The 19,641-nt window shown below is 29.3% G+C and overlaps 1 protein-coding gene across 2 annotated transcripts; it reads left to right on the top strand.

The window, feature by feature from the left end:
• The first annotated feature begins 2,035 nt into the window (after nt 1–2,035).
• LOC108341745 (uncharacterized) lies at nt 2,036–11,647 on the top strand. 2 transcript variants are annotated; one of them, XM_052878703.1, is made up of 18 exons: nt 2,036–2,126; nt 2,297–2,785; nt 2,914–3,098; nt 3,361–3,477; nt 3,586–3,622; nt 4,265–4,335; nt 4,509–4,610; nt 4,845–4,899; nt 5,632–5,725; nt 6,703–6,892; nt 7,428–7,587; nt 7,682–7,719; nt 8,584–8,653; nt 8,731–8,799; nt 8,899–8,924; nt 9,064–9,967; nt 10,083–10,132; nt 11,377–11,647. In XM_052878703.1, exons 2-18 carry the CDS (start codon nt 2,727–2,729, stop codon nt 11,520–11,522), a joined length of 2,373 nt encoding a protein of 790 aa, XP_052734663.1. In that variant the 5' UTR covers nt 2,036–2,126; nt 2,297–2,726; the 3' UTR covers nt 11,523–11,647. The 2 variants fall into 2 exon arrangements, with proteins under 2 accessions (XP_052734663.1, XP_017434878.1); XM_017579389.2 differs by having other exon boundaries at nt 2,036–2,785.
• Nucleotides 11,648–19,641: the final 7,994 nt, after the last annotated feature.

Raw genomic sequence — 19,641 nt, 5'->3', positions numbered from 1 at the left:
ATATGTTTTAAACCCATCTAGTATAAGAGTATAAAAATTTCTAACTTACACATTTAGAGTTAGATTAGTCCACGCGTCATAATTATTTTAATTTGTTTTCAACCATTTAAAACATATTTCAATTGCATAAAAATAAATTTTAACTAGTCTGAGATAAAGTCATTTTCACGGATGAAATATTTGCTTTGATTGAGACACTTTTGACTTCATCTTAAAACATGTTATCTTAGTTATGATGAAACATTTTTTTTACTATCTTTAGTCAAAACATCTTGTGGTTGGTCTTGATAAGGGCTTCTTTTCAACCTTTATGAAATTTATCTTTATTACTATATCTTAAGTTTAATCTTGAAAAATCTGTCATGGTTATATGATATTTAAGGTTAGCTTTAGTAAAAGACATGGTTAAAATATAAGCAATAATTCATAAAACTAAGCACAAGTCTAAATACAATCTTGTAAAAACACTTTTGATTTTGATAATAATAAATATTACCGTACTTTTATAAGATTAAATGATGATTAAACGTAGATGGGGTTTAAAGATAAATTAGATCATTAAAGAGTTTAGAGAAAATCTTAAAAGAAGGGTTAAATGAGTGTTTAAAAAACGAAAACATGCCTAAAGAAGCCATAGGCACGAGATTTTGAAGCCTATAGACGAAATTTAAAGAAGTGTTTGACGATACTGTGTCAAGATTGAAGTACATATTCTTAAAAGATTTCTTATGAATCAAAGTTAATATCTTATTAATTATGATTACATTGTGAGAATTATAAATCTTAAGATTTTAGAGTGATTTTTTTAAATGGATTAAGAATGTAGGAAAATTACAAATTAATTTACACATACAATACAACCCCTCTGTTATTAGTGAGTCCATGCATAATAATAAGATGATGAAATATACAAGATTGAGACTTATTTGCAATGTATTATCAAAGTTTATAAGTGTTTATTGTAAAAGTTTATGTGCTAGATGATTTAGAGTAGGAGTTTTATTTATATATTCTTCACTAGTCCAATGAGAATTTAATTCATATATAATCTCTTTGAGAGTTTTTCTTGCAAACATCAAACAAACTTTTGTTGTATTGTTATGAATGTTATTGTGTACATATGACTCTTTGCTGATTTTGCCAAACATTTATAAAAATATTTGTGAAGCATTTCAAAATTATTATACGACCTTCAATCAACATGTATTAGACATTAGTTACATTGTGAAAAGTTTCCAAAATATTTTTAGATCTATACTCCCCTTCATAAAGTTAGTTATCCATTTATTTAAAATATCATTGAGTCAAACTTACTAAAGACATTTTCAACTTGATTTTGTCATTAGTTAAGATGTATTTTCACCAACTTTGGTCAGAACATTTTTTTGATGAATCTTAATCACAATATTTTTTTAAGCTAGCCTCGACCAAGATGTTTTTTTGGGACCTTAAGTAGAAAAGTATTTACTGTTGGACTTCATTTTTATATGATATTATTTTTAACTTATCCAACCAAGCTTGAGACACAATTCAAATTAGACAAACAAATTTGATTCAAATTCAATCAAAACATATTTGATTTTGATCTTAATTAAGACATTTTGTATTGGTCTTTTGATTAAGGTCATCTATTAGTTAACTTCAGGACGACATCATTTGGTCTGTTAAGCCAAATTACATTTCAATATTTATTTCTTTTGGTGTTTTTTTTTTCAATTTTATATTTTATATAATCTTTGACTAAAGCAAACTAGCCAATTTTGTTAGCCAATATGCTATCAAAATTTATTGGCTATTGGCTCTGACGTACGTAATTCCATAGTTCTACTTATCACATCACAATTCACAATAACATACATTACAAAGTTCACACCGAAATTCTGAATATAATGCAGAAAAACTTACGATAAAACAAGTAAAATTTTTCCTAAAACTTTACTAGATAAACTAGGTACTAAAAAAACTTCTTTATATAGCATCGGGTTCAGTTTTTTCCCGCGGTGGCATTCGAGTTCAAAATTTCGGTTTTCGCGGAAACAAAGAGATCCTCAGCTCCACCTTTCAACGATCATTTTCTCTTCATTACGTTCCGAAACAGAAATTCAGATCTCGATTCGCCATTATAGGTATCATTCTTCTTCTCTGTAATTGAAAACTCTATAAATGAGACCGCGTTTGCTTTTAGAATTTCATTTCATGATAATGCTGATTTTTTTGAACTATACTTTTTCAATCGAAATTCCGAACGCGATTGTTTGAACGTTGTGGTTCGGCTTTGTTTCGTGTGAGGTTGTAGATCGCATCCTGCACGATGTTGCAATGGATGGGAGGATCCAGGCGGAAAGTCGCTACTGTGAGTTGGAGTTTTGCTGTAGTTTAAATGAGCTAGTTGCATATTGCAATATAATTTCAATCGAATCGAAATATTATGTGTAATTAGGAAGAAACAAAATCTGTTTATTGTTTGAAGGATTAACAGTATCCTATAGGACCACTGAATTTTTGCATTTGTAGATGTTTTGGAAATCACAAGGTTTTCTGAATGAAAAATGAAAGTAAAAAAATACTAGTCATTGCCTCCGGCGCAAATTAAAAATTTGATTTTCATGTTATGCTAGCTGACGTAGTTGGCGTGACGAGCCATTCAAAATTGCAAATTGTTTAAAAAATAAATTGAATGATGTTAATTTTTCTTCTGATGTCCAAACATTATATCTAATTGATGCATGATGATCATTGGCGCCGGGATGGGAGATTTTCAGTCAAGGAAGTCTACACAAAAGAGGTAAAAGTTTGATGTTATGTTAGTTACAAACCTATATGGAGTTTGGTTGGTTGAGGCTGGGAAGAGTGGTTCTGCTAAAATTGGAAGGTTAGACTGTAGAATTGTAATGAACTCCTTATTTCCACCAGACAGAAGCAATACTTTGAACAAAGAAAGCGTAAGCAACAAAATTTGCATATAATGGGATCAGATAACTGTTATGATAGTCCAGGAATAAGTGGACAAAGCCTCAAGGAACATCGGTCTCTGGACATTCTCAATTTGCTTAACTTGTCAACAAAAGCTCAGCAGTGTAGTCCATTTTGTCCAGAGGGTAAGCATCGAATATTCTTTCTGCATAACAGATTTGTTGCTGCTAATTCCTGCCTTTTGGTGAAGTAGTCATTAGGCTAAAATATTTCATGTTCTGAAAAACTTCCCGAATTACAACCACGTTGGCAGGGAAAAGGACAGCCAGCTAATGCAGCTTCTTTTTTGTTTGCTTTGTCCTGATGACTCTGTGCTTCTTTTCTTGCTTATGTCTTGTTTAATAAAATTACCAATTTCCCCCCATATTAACTGTACAACAACGAAAGAGAGGGACGATGGAGACATCGATATTTCTACCCTGCCAGTCAATGTCTCAACAGATCAGCCAACAATGTTTACCAATATGGATACTACAGTAAATTCTTTCAGATTCGAAGAGGCAAGTACGTGATCTAGTACATTAGCCAACGCAAAAACTATCAAGTCTGTTTGGTTCAATTTAAATGCAATTTGGAACTAAGATGTGAAATATATAATGAATGTATATGCAGGGGAACCTTTGTGCCGCCAGACTGAAACATCACGGAAGTGAGTGATACTTTTACATTGTTATTGCCTTCTAGTATATTATTATATTGGTTAGTCTTAGAGAAATTGAAAACCAAGGGGTTCTTATGAGGTTGGAGAAGGATTGCACTACCTACTTGTAGGTATTGTTTCGTCTTAACTTATTGCTCCACATAGTAATACATCCATGGCTAGCAAACATAAAAAAGGTGTCTGCAACGAAGCTAGAAGGAAATGTGAAAATATTACATTCGCTGTTTTTTTCTGAGTTCATTGTCTTTTTCTTTCCTTTTATGGGTATGCAGGAATTGGGTTGGCGTGGATCAAAAGCTTCTAATCGTTTTATTTATCGAGTTGGTTCAGTCTGGCTTCAAAATTTTCAGAACACTAGATGAAACTAGTCAAAATAAATTTAAAGGCAAACCAAATGACAGATTTTGAAACTGAACCGAAATTTTTATTCATTTGCTTTCCTGTGGTTGTTTTACGGTTTCCTTCTATACTTTTCTGACTTATCTTTAGTTTTCCTTCTCTTTTTGGGAGTTGGACGAATATAGAAAAAAAAATTATAAGGGGATTCTTTCTAAATGTATTGGCTTGGTATTCTTAGGCTAACCTGCAACAGCTTTCGAAAAATTGATACTTTTTTTTTTAACTTGACAGGAGTTCTTCTGATCACCGCAATACTGCCTTTAATGGACCCCCCAATCAATGGAAGACAGTATCCGATCAATGTAAGTAGCATATTATAGATATTCAATTATGTTGTATTTCTTGCTTTAGTAAATTTTAGATTATATCTTAGCATATTTTTCTTTCGAGGCCGCAATGGAATTTATTGAACATTTATCTTTACATTCAAATTCAGCCTTCCTCCTCTCACCTATTGGTTTGTCCTTGTTCTCAGACTCGGAATTTTCTGTTATTGATTTGGTGTGTGATGATGAACCTAATGCCACTGCAGAAAAGTGTCCCACCTGCGAAGATCATGTTTCTTTTTCACTTGAAGGTATATATTGTTTTTCATTCATCTTGGTTCGCCTCCAGTTTCATATTTCGTTATTCGTAGGATCACTATGACTATTGTTATATACTCGTCCACTAACACGTAAGGATATATCCTTTTAGTTGATTTAAAATATGTTCAGATAAAGTGAAACTTTACATATAGCAATTTTATGAAATTGTTTTTTACTCTGACATTTTCTTCCCATATATATATATGTTAATTGAATCCTTCTAGGCCTGGGTAAAGTTGGGACAGAAACGCCAGTTCATTCTCCAGAGCAACGTGCTAGGTGATTAAATTGATGCTTTTTGCATAATTCTATTTTTTTTTGTTTCTTCTCTCTGTAAATTGGTGCAACTTTGCCAATTGAATGACTTTGTGGCTAAATATCTTCATTTAATTACAATGTCGAAAATTTCTTCAGTTCACATTATCACCATATCATCTCACGCATCTATGAAAATTTTAGTTAAGCATATGTTTAACATTTTTCATTTTATACATGACCTGTTACTATTTAATATCCATCAAGGCATGTTAAATTGTTTACGAATAATGATGCCCCTTTTTTATTGTTTAGTAAGTTTTTTCTGTAACAAATACTACAAAGGTAAATTTTATTGCTACCAGTCGCCTGTTTGTAACAAAAAGCAATGGTCTCATTGCTGTCTGAGAGAAGGATGGTGTTTGCTATCTGATAGCCGCCCTTTTGATTTTACTTGTATCCTATTTTTCAGTGTTTAAAAATGCCTAAAAAGAAGCCTTATTTTCATAAAACAATAGGTGTTAGCTATAGTTGGTGTTCTTCTTTTAAATTCCATATCTTATGCCACTTGTAAATGTTCGGGGCTATTGTCCCTTCAGTTTCATGAAAGGTAGGCTTAATGATAGTTTTTTGTTTTAAAATGAACAACATAACCTCACTTGTTCTTTTAAAAAATCGATAGTAGCATTCAAGAATTTCTCTGGTTGTCAAAGATTGATTTTTTTGTGTACGTGTTTTGGAATTTTTTATTTGCAGAATCCCATATAGTTATTCTCCATTGCAGAAGGATGGAAGTAAATCAAAATTGAAGAAAGTTAACCATGAGCTGGATGACATTGAACTTGAAGTGGTGAAGCAAAAAATCATCTTTACGCACACAACACACTTGCATAATCCTATCTGCATCTTCTATAGCTATATGTTCCTTGTCAATCATTAATGATACCTGAACTGATATACATCTTCTACTTTTTGTTTTATCATGAAAAATCAACGAGTTCTTGTTTTATTAAAGTACTTTCATAATTATATCTTATTTTATTTTATTCCAATTCCATGGAATAAAAATTTAGTCTGCCATTGATGACCATTAATTGGCAGGGTACATTGAGAAAATTGTATAACATTGTGTTCGTAAAGTTATTGAACGCTGATTAGTCGAGCCATAAATTAGTCCACAATCTTCAGTGGTAATATGATATTTATGCACAATACTGAGATTGCTGCTTTGGAAAAGTCAGATTAGTGTGTGTGTATATATTGGGTTCTTGAAGAGAAACTTCGGAGAGTTCGGTAATAACCATGACCCAATAAGAGTTGGCTTAATGAATCATCACTTAGTTGTTGCATTTTAATTAGAAACAGTCATGAGTAAGGCGACGGATCTATCGGTTAAGCAGAGATGACTTAATGATTACTGGGAACGATCATATGGTTAAAGATATTAGGGAAAATTACACACTCTCTACCGCTTCACCCTTTTTCAAATTATATTCTCATTTTTTTCTATCTCTTAATCACCTCAATAAAAGCTGCCTATAGCCCTTGGATACAAGACAGCAACCTTACCATGGCCCATGCCACTTATTTTACATAGTATCCCTTAAATTTTTTGAGGGTGTTAACTTTTTACTGCTGTTAATGTTAATCTTTTATTCTATTTTTCCTGTTTTAGTTTTTTGATTTGATCACAGCTGGACTTGAACCTATAATACTGTTCCCCTGATTGATAGACTTCCAATAATTTTCATTATATTCCGCCTAATTAAATTCAAAATGAGCTATGTTGGGTAATTATGCTATTATACATTGTGACACTACTTATAGGATACAATGGTGCAAGATATCAAGGTCTCGCCCATCAGTTCTTCGGACTTCCCATTTAACAAATTAAGGCGAAGCTCAGGAAATGTTGGAAACGGCAATCGTTTTTATGACATTGATAACAGAAATGGCTCTGCCGATAGGGAAAAATTCTTCTACAAGACTGAAAATAGTGATGGAGACTTGTGGAATGGTAATCTATAACTATTTTTTTCTTTCTTATTTGTTATATCTAATTACTTTTCTTTCAATACTTGTGTTCTCTAACACTTTGCTAACATGCATATGAAATAACTTCAACCGATTTCTTATATACATGGTAACTATTTGTTATTCATCAAGATCTATGACATGTAGCAGTAACAGATGAAAAAAAACATAAAACTGAAGAACTGTAAACTAAGAAAAGGAATGAAAAAAAAAACGTGAAATGCATGTAACTTTTAAACTTCAGAAATGACCACATTATTTGAATCAGATAATTTATATTTAAGCACTGGAGCTATTGACCATATCATCATTTGCTTAATGGATTCCGTGAATCGCAAGTCAATGATTCAATTAAACGTATCTATCTGGACCAACCACAATTGTCTAGATTTTCCCATACTTAATGTAGTAAAGATTAGAGCTGATCATTGGTCACATATTTAGGCTTTGCAGTAAATGACATGACTATCTCTTTTCGGTTATTGAAAAAATGTTTCTCCGCCTTTTATGGAATATAGCATGTTCAGTTTTCCTTGATGAGACCTTTGACAACGAGATGGGATATGATACCTCGTGTAAGAAGACTTTTCAAATGGGTTCTAAATCTCCTGAATTATCGAAAAGTGGAACCTACAAATTGGAGAACTATGCTTTTGAAGACCTACTGCCGAAGAAATGGTATTTTCTATACTAGAGAGGGTAGAGCGCACCTTCACTTGTTTCCCCTAATGATATTTTTGACTTAAAGATGGTTGTATGTATGACTATGCAGGTCTTCAGCTGTAGCGATGAAACAGATGGATATGGGCGGTACAATTTGCTTCCTTAAACTACCAAATATAACCTTACTTCAATGTTTTAAAGGTTATTCTTAGAATGGAACACTAATGACACTGACAAGATAATTTAATTTATGCGGCTTTACCTATTTTAATTAATTCGCTACCGTGACCGTAAGTTTCTGTTCTTCTGTTATGCCATGCACCGAAAATTTAGAAATTACCTGGTCATTTTACACTTCATGAACATATTGGGAACCTTATGTCCTACTCTAGAACGACAATAGATACAATTGTCGGTTAAAATCAATTTGAGTTACAATTATGCATGTGTGATCACAATTAACGTTAATTCGTTAAGCAACAGTTTCTCAACCCTTTCCTACCAGCATGTTGTAAATGTTAAGCATCTTCTCTGGAGAGAAACTACATCTACTACAGGACTAACTATTTAGGTGATATGTAAATGTTTTTTCAAACACAAAGACCTTATGACCGTTCTTGTGGTTGTGTTGTACTTGAATGTTAATGTTGGGCACAAACTATTTGACACCTAGCGAAAGAGAGAAATCTAAGTATGATCGAAGATACATATTATAAAAAGAATGGAAAATGATGAAATATTTCGAATCATTAAGTGTATCAATTTATTACTCATTTTCTTATTTAAATTCCGCGCTTACCTGTTTTAACTGCTCATCTTCAAAATTTCGTTTGCTAGATGGATAGTCAATGAGATCCACTTATTCATAGATCTGATGTCATGTAATGAGCATCTGGCATGTATGTTTATGTTTGATTGGTTTGAGTCCAAAACATATTTGACGCAAGTAACGATTTATAAATCACTCCAATATGGTGTTTTTACTCTTTTATGCTTTTTCTTTATCTTCAGAACCACGGTCTTCATTTTCTAAAGACGAATTAGAGGAAGATTTTGACTTTTATGTTGCTAGCAGGTCAAGGTATGAACATTATTCTTTGAAGCTCTGCAATGAGATGAGCATTTTCTTATGTTTTTCTGCTGTCGTTAATGTTACAGATTAGATGGGAACTTCGATGCTCAAAATTTCATTCCAGAAGATGTAAGGGATAATTCGAGCTTGCTGAGGTAAAACCAAAATACTCTTGTGTTTCATGATCATTTTTTTTTTCTTTTCTGTTCCTTTATATTGTCACCTTGTCTGACTGTATGTGGACCTTGTGTCAGCGAAGAGTCAAGCTCATGCGCTGCGGGTAATATAAGTCTCTCTCTCTCCGTCTCTTTTGACTCCCAAAAGCAAACTCGTTGGGGTTATGCATATGATTAGCAGATCTATTTGATTCATAAGGCATAGGTGCTATTCTTAATTGGAATGTCTTCATTTTGTGTCAGTGAGGGGTGACTCCACCGCGCATTCACCAGCAATAATATTGACAGGAGAGAACAGAAGAAAGCATAGAAATGCTTTTTCAAGCCCTAGAAAGCATAGAAATGCTTTTTGTAGCTCTAGAAATAGGTACAGTACCAAGGACGAAAAGTACAGAAGTATGCCAAACTCATCAAAGCCAGTACCATCTCATTTTTCAAACTCTATTCTCCAGGAAGAGCTGGGGCCACGTAACAGTTGGCACTTTGAGGAAAGAAAGCCTTCATTTGATAAAAGTTCTGTTGCCGCCCCATTCTGTCTAGATTTAGAGACAGATTTTACAGTCTTCGGATCCAAGAATAGAATTGAAGATCCTTTTAACGTCTTTAATACCCTCGAATTAAGTGACAAGGCGAGTCCTTGCTTTGGTGGATTTAATAAAACTGCACCTCGTGCAGATTCAGCTCCTTGCAGTTTTACCTCTCAAAAGTTGGCATGTGACTGCTCAGCTGCATTCCCTAATGTTGATTCCTGGCCAACGAGCCCAAGTTTATCTCCAGATTTTCATTTCAAAGGAAAGTCTGAGGATGCTGGAGGTTTTCATTGTGCGACTTCATCTACTGATATGTCAGGGCAGGGAAGTGTTTGCAAAAGCGAGAAACAAGTGAAACTGCAAAAAGACAGACGCAAGAATTTTGATCAAGAAAATGTTTTCATGGGAGATGATGAATTGTCCTCTGAAAAGAAACTAGCAGATGATGCCCCATCTTTCAAGAATCATGAGCAAGAATGTGAAGGAACAGAGGACACAAATCCAAAAGCATCAGCAACTGAGTGTCGTGTAACAGCTGACTCTTCGGGTCATGTGGAGGAGATATCATCATTACTGAAGAGACCTGACAAAGAAGAAAGTCAAGTAGATAAAAGAAAGTATGTCTATTCTTAATTCTACATCTATATCTTTTCTCTTGCCCTGGTGGCAGGGTCAACACTGTCATAATACTTCTTATGAGATATATACTGAGGGGACTGAAATTTTCACCAGGAGCAATTGTGAAGCTGAAACTCTTCTTAGATGTAAAACTTCAAACGAAGGTATGTGATTCATTTTCTTTATCCATCTAATTTCTTTGCTTTTGAAATGAATTCTGTTCACATTTACTTCTGAGGCTAGCATGCATTGAATTTTTAAAAACTTAATATTTGTCAAATCTAAATTCCAGTTGAATTTGAAATCCAAAAATTAAATGGATTTGAATTTTTTTTTTCAATTTAATATAGATTCATATCTATTTATTTTGAATAAAATTGATATTAAAATCGAATCTATCATTTTTTATGAATTTGAGTTATTTGAATTAATTTAATTTTTATATTTTTTACTAAATAATTAAGATATTTTTCAAGATTAAATTGGTAACTTTAAATATAATATAGTGACTAACAATGGTTCAAATTGAGAATAAAAGTATTTAATGTTTGTAATTGAAACTTTTATTCTTTTCCTTTTATGTCCAGTTTAATTATTTTTTCTCATAAAAATTTCTTTTCATTTTGACATGAGATAATATAAGTATTTTTATTTGACTCTATTTTTAATATGATATAATGATTATTTTTGTTGAATTTTTATTTAATATTAATCTTTTTTAGGTTAATAATATATACATACATATATATGAATAACCATATCCTTTATACTTTTTAGGTTTAATAACCTAGTTAACTTTATTGATTTGTTTGTAGGTATGTTCATAAATAAAACAACAAAATAAGACTATGAGGTTATGTCAGACTTTTAAACATTTAAATAAGTCATATTTAGATTTAAAATAAATTTATAATTTGTAAATAGGCTAATAATATCTTAATTAAAATTGTGCTAATGATGTTTAAGTGGACACCAAACAAATCAAGTCTCGATTGAGGCCTAATTGATAATTTCTAAATGTAGGCTGTGTTGATGATATTTTAGTCAATGTTGAATTGAAAATGATTTAGATGAAGTAGAATCAATAATACCCCATTCAAGACCGACTCAACAATGTCCTTCGTCCGAATATTAAGAAACATTTTACAAATCGAATAAGAAATCTTTAATTCAGAATTAAAAAAAATATCTTCACCAAACAAGTTCTTCAAAATAACATTTAATTTTATTTACTATAAAAAAATCTCCAAATCCAATTAAATTAAATTAAAAGTAAAAATATATGAATTTAAATATTAAACTAATTGATTAAAACGTGTCCGTATAAGTATGGATGTAATTTAAATATTTAATTTTTTGCACACATTCCCTTATGTGATGTAGATGCCACACTTCTTTCTTTTTACAGATATGCAACTTTGGTTGCCCGAAGAAAGAAAGAAGAGTGAAAAACATAATAATGATACAATTAGCTTGTCAGGTCAGGTGATGTTTGAAAGCTTCGTCTTTCAGCTTCTGCATGTTCAGAAGGTATTGAAGGAGGCACCTACCTGAAGCAGTAACGCCTTCGTTGAACATAGCAATATCAATAAAATTTCTCTTCAGATGCCTCGTGAACAAACGAACATTAAATCATCTTTTTTTTTTCTCAGCGATCATTCCTAATATGGATAATTTTCTCGGCCAAGTTACTAAAATCGTTCTTTTCTTCACATTTTAATATAAACTATATTCCTGAAAGTAATTTAAGTATACATCTCAACTATATTTAATACCTAAAATTAGTTTGATCACATTTTTGAAAATACGTACGAGTCGTAAAAAAGTACTAAGAAAACTCTATGTTTTTTATAATTTGGAAGAGAGAGATTTAGGGTGAAATTTAAGTTAACTATGGAATATTTCATTGGTTTGTTTAGAGCATGTATTCTACGTTTTGTTGAAAAATGATTTATTAGCGACATAAATTATCTAAAATTTATTTCTATTTATATATAGTGCAGTAGTTACGAAACTTAACAATTTTATTAAAACATTATAGTACTGCTTGCGACAGTATTCCGTGTTTTTGTTAAAAGAAAATATTTCTTTAGTATCAAATTATTTTAAACTAACTTTTTAATTACGTAATTAAGACAATAACAATTTCTCTAGCACATTATACTACTCTAATGACTACTCATCAATTAATACATTGAATATAATTAGTTAATAGGTAATACATTTAATCACAAACCAACTTGATGAAGTCTAGGACTAAGATGAAATCTAAAACTCAATAAAAGAAACTCATTCTAATTTAACACAAAAGCTCATCATGAGGAAAAAGCAAAGGATTTTTGTCGCACTGAAAACGTAAAGTTGATTAGGCTACATATTTATTCATGGTCGTATCAAAACCTAAATAAAGAGTACCATCTTCATTTCATCATATTTAACAAAATATGGGAGGTAAAAATTTGACATGAAACTCCTGTTTAACCAATTTATTTATATTTTAATTATTTTTTAACTTCAAATGCCAAAATATTATTATATGATTAAAACGAATTATAAAGTGAAATTATGAATGACAAAAGGATTGATTGAAAACTGAACGCGATAACAAGAAATCTGTAGATACCTAGGTGTTTAATTCAGTTTATCTTTAATTTATAAGACTCTACCCCTTATTTTATTTATCTGATGAAGTTATTCAATTGCTGAAATAATCTCATTGTTGAGTTGAATAAATTCGAATTCACCATTTTTACGAGTATACGTGTATGATCCGATTCATCTAACCCTACTAATTTCAATGATATGTATGAAGCCAAAAATATTACATTTGCGAACACATTATATATATATATATATATATATATATATATATATATATATATATATATATATATATATATATATATATATATATATATATATATATATATATATGATACATAAACTCTTTTTTTCAGTTAATACATTTTTAGCAAGATATACAAGATTTTAGTAGACAAAAATATCATCATATATCATGTATTTTAAGTTTTAAGGTCAAGAGTATTTGAATAATTTTTCATTCTTAAAACTAAAAAAACAAGAAACTTTCAAATCCTTATTCGCGTCTCTGATTTCTTTCAACCTTTTCTCTTTCATCTCTCTCACTCTAACCTTCTTTTTGTCATCCCTGTAGTAGTCTCAAACCTTTAGTAGCCCCAATTGAAAAAATCAGAAACACTCACCTAACCTTAATTTACCTTCCTCACTTATTCAATTTATTTCTCTGTCATCTCCATCCTTTCTCACCCACACACACAATAACCCACGACACTACAATTTATTGCTCTTGCTCTGTTCGTTTATTTATTTTCCATTTTAATAACAAAATAATTGATGATGTTGATGTTGTTTGATTGGAGGGTTGTGTCATATCTTTTCCCTTCTGATTGTTATTAAATTTTGTTTTTGAATTTTAGAATTAGTAGTTTATCTTTAGGGAGATTTGATATTTTCACTATTAAGTGAAAATATTTTTCAGAAGAAAAAAACCGTTATGTGGAAAGGGGATTCCGGAAGGGGTAAGTCATTGTTCAAAAAATGAATTTTTGAAGTCAATTCTTAAAAATAATTCTAAAAACATATTTTTTGCTGAAAATAATATTTCAGAATATATTTTTCACCTTCGTGCATATAACCCATCGTCAAAACACAACAAAAAATGAAGATCATGCACACCGCACACCGTACTAAATGATTTAATAGGAACAAATTATTGAAGAGAGTTATCAACAGAGAAAATTATTGTTGTTGACTTTGTCCCTTTACTCAGAAAAGAGACCATTGTTTGTTCTCTTTCGAATGTTTCTCGTTCCCTTTCAAATGTTTCATATTGATAAACATATATTTATTTGATTTTTGTAAAAAAAAATAAAAATATTCTAACAAATTACATATGTTCTAGATTTGAGCAGATTATAGAATATTGAGTAGTTTCCAAGAAAAACTGCATTGATATACTAACTAATTAAAAATCAACCAAAAATTAGTAAATTACTCATAATGAACATGTTAACTCTCAGTTGGACCAATTTTCCAAAGTAAATCACATCATGTAAGTTTACTTTAAAAATTTACATCTTCAACTTGTTTGATCAATATAAACATGATGTTGTCATTCTGATTTATCATTTGTCGCAAAAGTGAAATTAAGAAAAACAAAACCCATTGAATTTTAAATTGGAATTTAAACATAATAAATTTGTTACCATCAGGCTCATAATTTAACTTCTACTCCTTTCATTTCTATGATTTTATCAAAATTGGTATTAAGAAACTAAATGCTTTGCAACTATTTCGTGGGGCATTTCTTGTTTTTTTTTTTAGTTTTGAAATTATTGTAGACTTTAGTTTTTTACAAATTTAATATCAGAAGAGAAAAAATATAACACAACCCTCCAATCAAAAATCAACATTAACATCATCAATTATTTTGTTATTAAAGTGAAAAACAAATGAACGAACAGAGCAAAAGCAACAAATTAAGGTGTCGTGGGTTTATGTGTGTGGGTGAAAGAGAGGATGTAGATGAGAGAGAAAAAAATTGGATAAGTGAGAAAGGTGGATCGCAATTAGATGAATGTTTCTGATTTTTTTCAGTTTGAGCTACTGTAAGAATGACAAAGAGAAGGTTATGGTGAGAGAGATTAAAGAGAAAGGATTAAGAGCTACTGTAAAATTATATCCTGTAGCTTATAATTGTTGTCGCTTTTTTTTTTGCGCTTTTGTGCTTGTGTTCGTTCCTCATATTTATATGTTGTTAATATTTGTGTCCAGGTATTGTAGTATTGTGGTGAGATTGTTAATATTTCTCCAAAATGTGGTTTCCATCCTTCTCCATTATTGTTCGCCTTTCATGCTTCCAAAATTCCTATTATTATCTTGAAAATTTACTTTTAATATGAGCCTATAATTTTCTAGTATATTGTTTGTTTTTTGTATGTTGAATACATGATTAATTATATGCTTAGATCATATTATGTTTTGATTACTATTTATGTGTTGAATTTTATATTTAGGTTGTATATGTATAATTAAATAGAAGTCAAATATCATTTCAGAAAAAAAAATTATTTAAAATAAATAAAAATTTTTGGTCTCGATTATTTCTATAACTAAAACAAAAAAATGTCTATGATAGTGATTCTTCTCACAATCGATGTCACATACCTTTAAAATTAAATAATTATATTAAATTAGATAAAGTCTATTGCTTCTGTTGTTTGTTGAACCGAAATAGAAAATAGTTTACGACAATAGTTATTTTTGTTGTCATAAACACAATTTCTTTTATATTTTATTTTCGGTTTAGTGTTTCGTTTTTTTATGACCGAAGCAAAATGTTGACCATTTTGCTTCGATTTATAATCGAACCCAAGAATCCTTATTTTTCACCTCGTCTTAATATGCATTGGTTGTAGAACGCTACTAATTGTAAAAAACAATTATTGAAGTATCACTTCCCTGCACTAGTATTTGTATGTAAAACTTAAATTATTTATGAATTTTAATCTGTATATAATTATTAGTAGATAATTCTGATTTTTTATAATAATGGACTCAATCGACCTTTGGTTTGAGCTGCTTAACCTAGACAAAAACTCGAGTCAACATTTTGCTTGGGTCTATATGGCTTAAACTTTTGCTTAGGACTAACTCGACCTTTAACTGAGCTAACTCAACTCGACCTTCAACCTAGTCGACTCGGTTATTCGATCTAAGTTGACTCTACTCGAGTTTTAGCCTAAATCAACTTGAGTCGACTTTCAACCTAGGTAAACCCCTCAACTTTCAGTCCAGGGCAATTTGGCTTGGCCTTCGTCCAAGCCAACTTAACTCGATTCTTTGACCTAACTTACTTTTGGCCTAAGTCGCTCAACATAGGCTAACAATCAACATTTGTCTGGATCGACCCAACTTGGTTCTTTAATCCAACCAATTCAGGTTGACCTTTGATCTAAGTTAATTCATCTCAATCTTTAGCTCATGTCAACTTTACTCACCCATTAGCTTAGATTGATTTGTCTCGATTCTTCAATCTAGGTTTACTTATTTTAACCTTTAAATTTGACTAACTTAACTTAACATTAGATGTATTTGAAAATAAATTTTATTAATCTTAGTTTAAGTTAGACATAACCTAACCTGAACCAATCTAAACAATTGACTAGATTAAACCTTTATTTTCACCTAAAAGTGATTCACATTTTCAATCAAGAATTAATCTAATCTTTAAAACTTTTATTACTATTTTGCCTATGTTAACTTTTTCTTATATGAATTTCTTAATGTTATAGTTTTTTCCTATGACCAATAGGAACTAAAGCGAAATGTTAAAGAATGAGTCAAATCAATGTAATTTTTATGTTTTAATATTTATAATTTTAGCATTTTAAATAATATATATATATATATATATATATATATATATATATATATATATATATATATATTAATTATGTCTTTAAAATGTGTGCAGCCGTTACGAGAAGGAACAAGTTTAAAAAATAAACCATTATCCAATATGGATGTTGGTACCACCGATTGCCATTCCTATCTCATTCCCATCCAATTATTTTCACACCCAATGCTGCCTTTTCATTAATTATTATCATATTATATACTTTTTCCTTTTTTTTCTTGGAATGGGGTGAATAGTATTTTAACATAATTGATTTTCATCAATTATTTTTCAACTTCTTTACAAACTTATTTTTCAATCATTGAATTTTTTATTTATATCAATTTAATTATAAAAATGATTAAAATAGCTGAATATTTGACTACAATAAATTTTATATATTTTACTCATGTTTAATCTTTAAACTGTTTTTAGTACTTTGATGATATTTAGTAATATTTATGAAATTGTATAATAGGGTTTACATAAGATTATATATATATATATATATAATTGACAGCATTGATAAAGAGTCATAACGTTCATTTGATGTAGGTCGGTGAGAATAAATAATATATTAGTGAGTGGTCCTCACTGGTGTAAAAAACTGCTATCATTCACCAACTAAAGTGTAACAAAAAGTATGATATTTACATTATATACAGATGCAAGTTAAATTAAATTATATTTAGAATCAAAATTATATTTTTTTATTATATTAGTAATTAATGTTAAAATTAAGATAAAACATGTGGTTTTACAATTATAGTTTCCAAAATTACTTTGAAAAACACTTTTACTCAACACGATAATTCAAATTATTATACAAAAGCATGATATTCTGTATTATTTTGTATGATACTGAAATCAACCCTTTTAAATAATTTAAATAGGGTGATTTAATTTTTTTTTGTGTGCACAATCAATGAATATAACAGATTATGGTTTTAAGAAAAAAAAATGATGATAGTTTTGTGGTGGTTTTGTTGGAACCAATTAATACTTTAAGATACATAACCTCATAATATCACTTTTGCAAGATTTTCCTCTTTATGATGTCACCACTTTCAGAGCTTCATTCTCGTAATGTGAAAATCTTGTTGAACATTTGAATTTCATATTACTAACTTTTATCCAAATAATCTTGTTTTTTTTAAGGTTTTATAGGGAAATATTTTATTAATGGATCGAATTATTTTTGCTTTTAAATGGGCTTCTCTATTTTTCTTTAAAACGTTTATTTTCTTTGTGTCAAGTGAAATTAAACATGATAAGATTATTTCCAATGTCGAATAACATTACATATAGGCTATTACTACCCTTTTTTAAATAAACATAAGGTATTATAAAAAAATAACATTTAAATAAAAAAAGGGTATGCCTATATGCCAAACCTTATAAAATAAAACTTTGATGTTAGTCCTAACCTAGTATCTTCTCCTACCCAAAAGTATAATCATAGTAACCAAATAATTAAAAAAAACTTAATATTTTGACATAAAATCATTTAGAATTTAAAATATATTAATATAATGCTACACTTGTTAATCAACTTTTCAATGAAACATATTTTTATAGAGAAATGATAATTATTTTTGATTATAGCAAAGAATAAAATTTGTATTTGAAATTTAATTTATTCTAACTTACTTATATTTTAAAAATATTTGAGGTTAGTTAAGAAGAAAAATGATGAATGTTTGTCCACAATTGATTTTAGGATATTGTCCATGTTATACAACTAACCTAACACAAACATAATTTCTTAATGCAACCTTTCATGTCCCAAACAAACATTTTTAAAATTAAATTTTGCTTTTATATTATCTCATTGATCTAGGTAAGCAAGCCAAATTAATTTCAATTTTTGCAAAGTCTAATCCATTGAATATTGCTTAATATGAACAACCATGAGAAATGTTTAGTAAATTAATCCCATGCATAATTGTGGAGATGGTGATGTGTTATTTTAGCCATATCACATGAAAAAGTCAACATATAAATATTTATATTATTAATTGCCGACTCAAAAGTTTTCCATCAATTTGGTTTCAATGCATTGTGTGAAGAAGAGTGTGGGATAATGTATTATGAATGCATTTTAAATGTTCAATTAATTAATTAATTCATCGGTTTGGATAGTCAATGCATAATTAATAAAGTGTTTCATAATCAATGTATTTTTAATTTACTTTCAAAAGAAAAAGTAGGATTTTATTTACTTCTGTTCTAATTTCTTATTTAAGTGTTTTAAAATAAATTTATTATTATTATTATTTTTTCTCTCCTTTTTTTTGTAAGTATGTATGCACAATATTTATAAATGAAGTGAAAATAAGGATATATAACTCAAAAGGTCTTCATATTTTAAGAGACGATCTCGTCATTACTGTTAGTTTTGTAACAAATTAGAAAGTGAAATGTAAATATAGCATTATGTTTTTAACGAAAAATAAAAATCATTTTTTAGTAAATTAAACTCAATTTATTTATGCTAGTTTCGAAGAAAATTAAACATAATAAATTTTAATTTATAAAAAAAATCATTTTATTTATCTATATATTTATTTAAATAAAACATAAAAATATATTTACTTTATTAATATTAATTTGAGATTGAATATTTTTGTATGTATAATGAATGATGGTGTATGAAAATATATTGAGATAAAACATGTATGATTGATAAGGTGTGATGAATTTTCATTAAGATGAGATATATTGTGATAATTAAAAATTTATGAAAATGATATAAATTGTGGTGACTATTTGGATAATATATGAATTATTGTTTGATTCATGTATCAAACATCACTTATGTTATAACAAAGGCCTTATAGTTTTAGTGATGCTTTAAGTTATATAGATAAAAACATCAAATGGTGAAAATTTGAAAGAGAAGTTCTTAAACATAGCAACATGTGTAATTGTGAAGCATAGACTCTAACTTACATTGATCCTGAATTGTTGCTTTTTTGCTTGCAAATTTAGGGTTTGGATTGAATATATATGTTAGTTATTAATAGAATGTAATCTTCCAAACACACAAAAATGTTAGTTAATATTCTATTTATTAAATACTCTTGTTATATATATCATATAGTTATGCATGTTAATTAAATTTTTATTAAAAATGAATTGTTGTAGCTTATAAATTAAAATATATCCTTTTATTTTTTAAGTTAAAAGGTTATTTTAATAATTTATCCTATATTATTTATCTTTTGAATACTT

The sequence above is a fragment of the Vigna angularis genome, chromosome 6 (genome assembly GCF_016808095.1).
Source record: "Vigna angularis cultivar LongXiaoDou No.4 chromosome 6, ASM1680809v1, whole genome shotgun sequence".
Lineage (NCBI taxonomy): Eukaryota > Viridiplantae > Streptophyta > Magnoliopsida > Fabales > Fabaceae > Vigna > Vigna angularis.
Note: the sequence above shows the minus strand (reverse complement) of the source record. Positions and strands in the feature narration are given on the sequence as shown.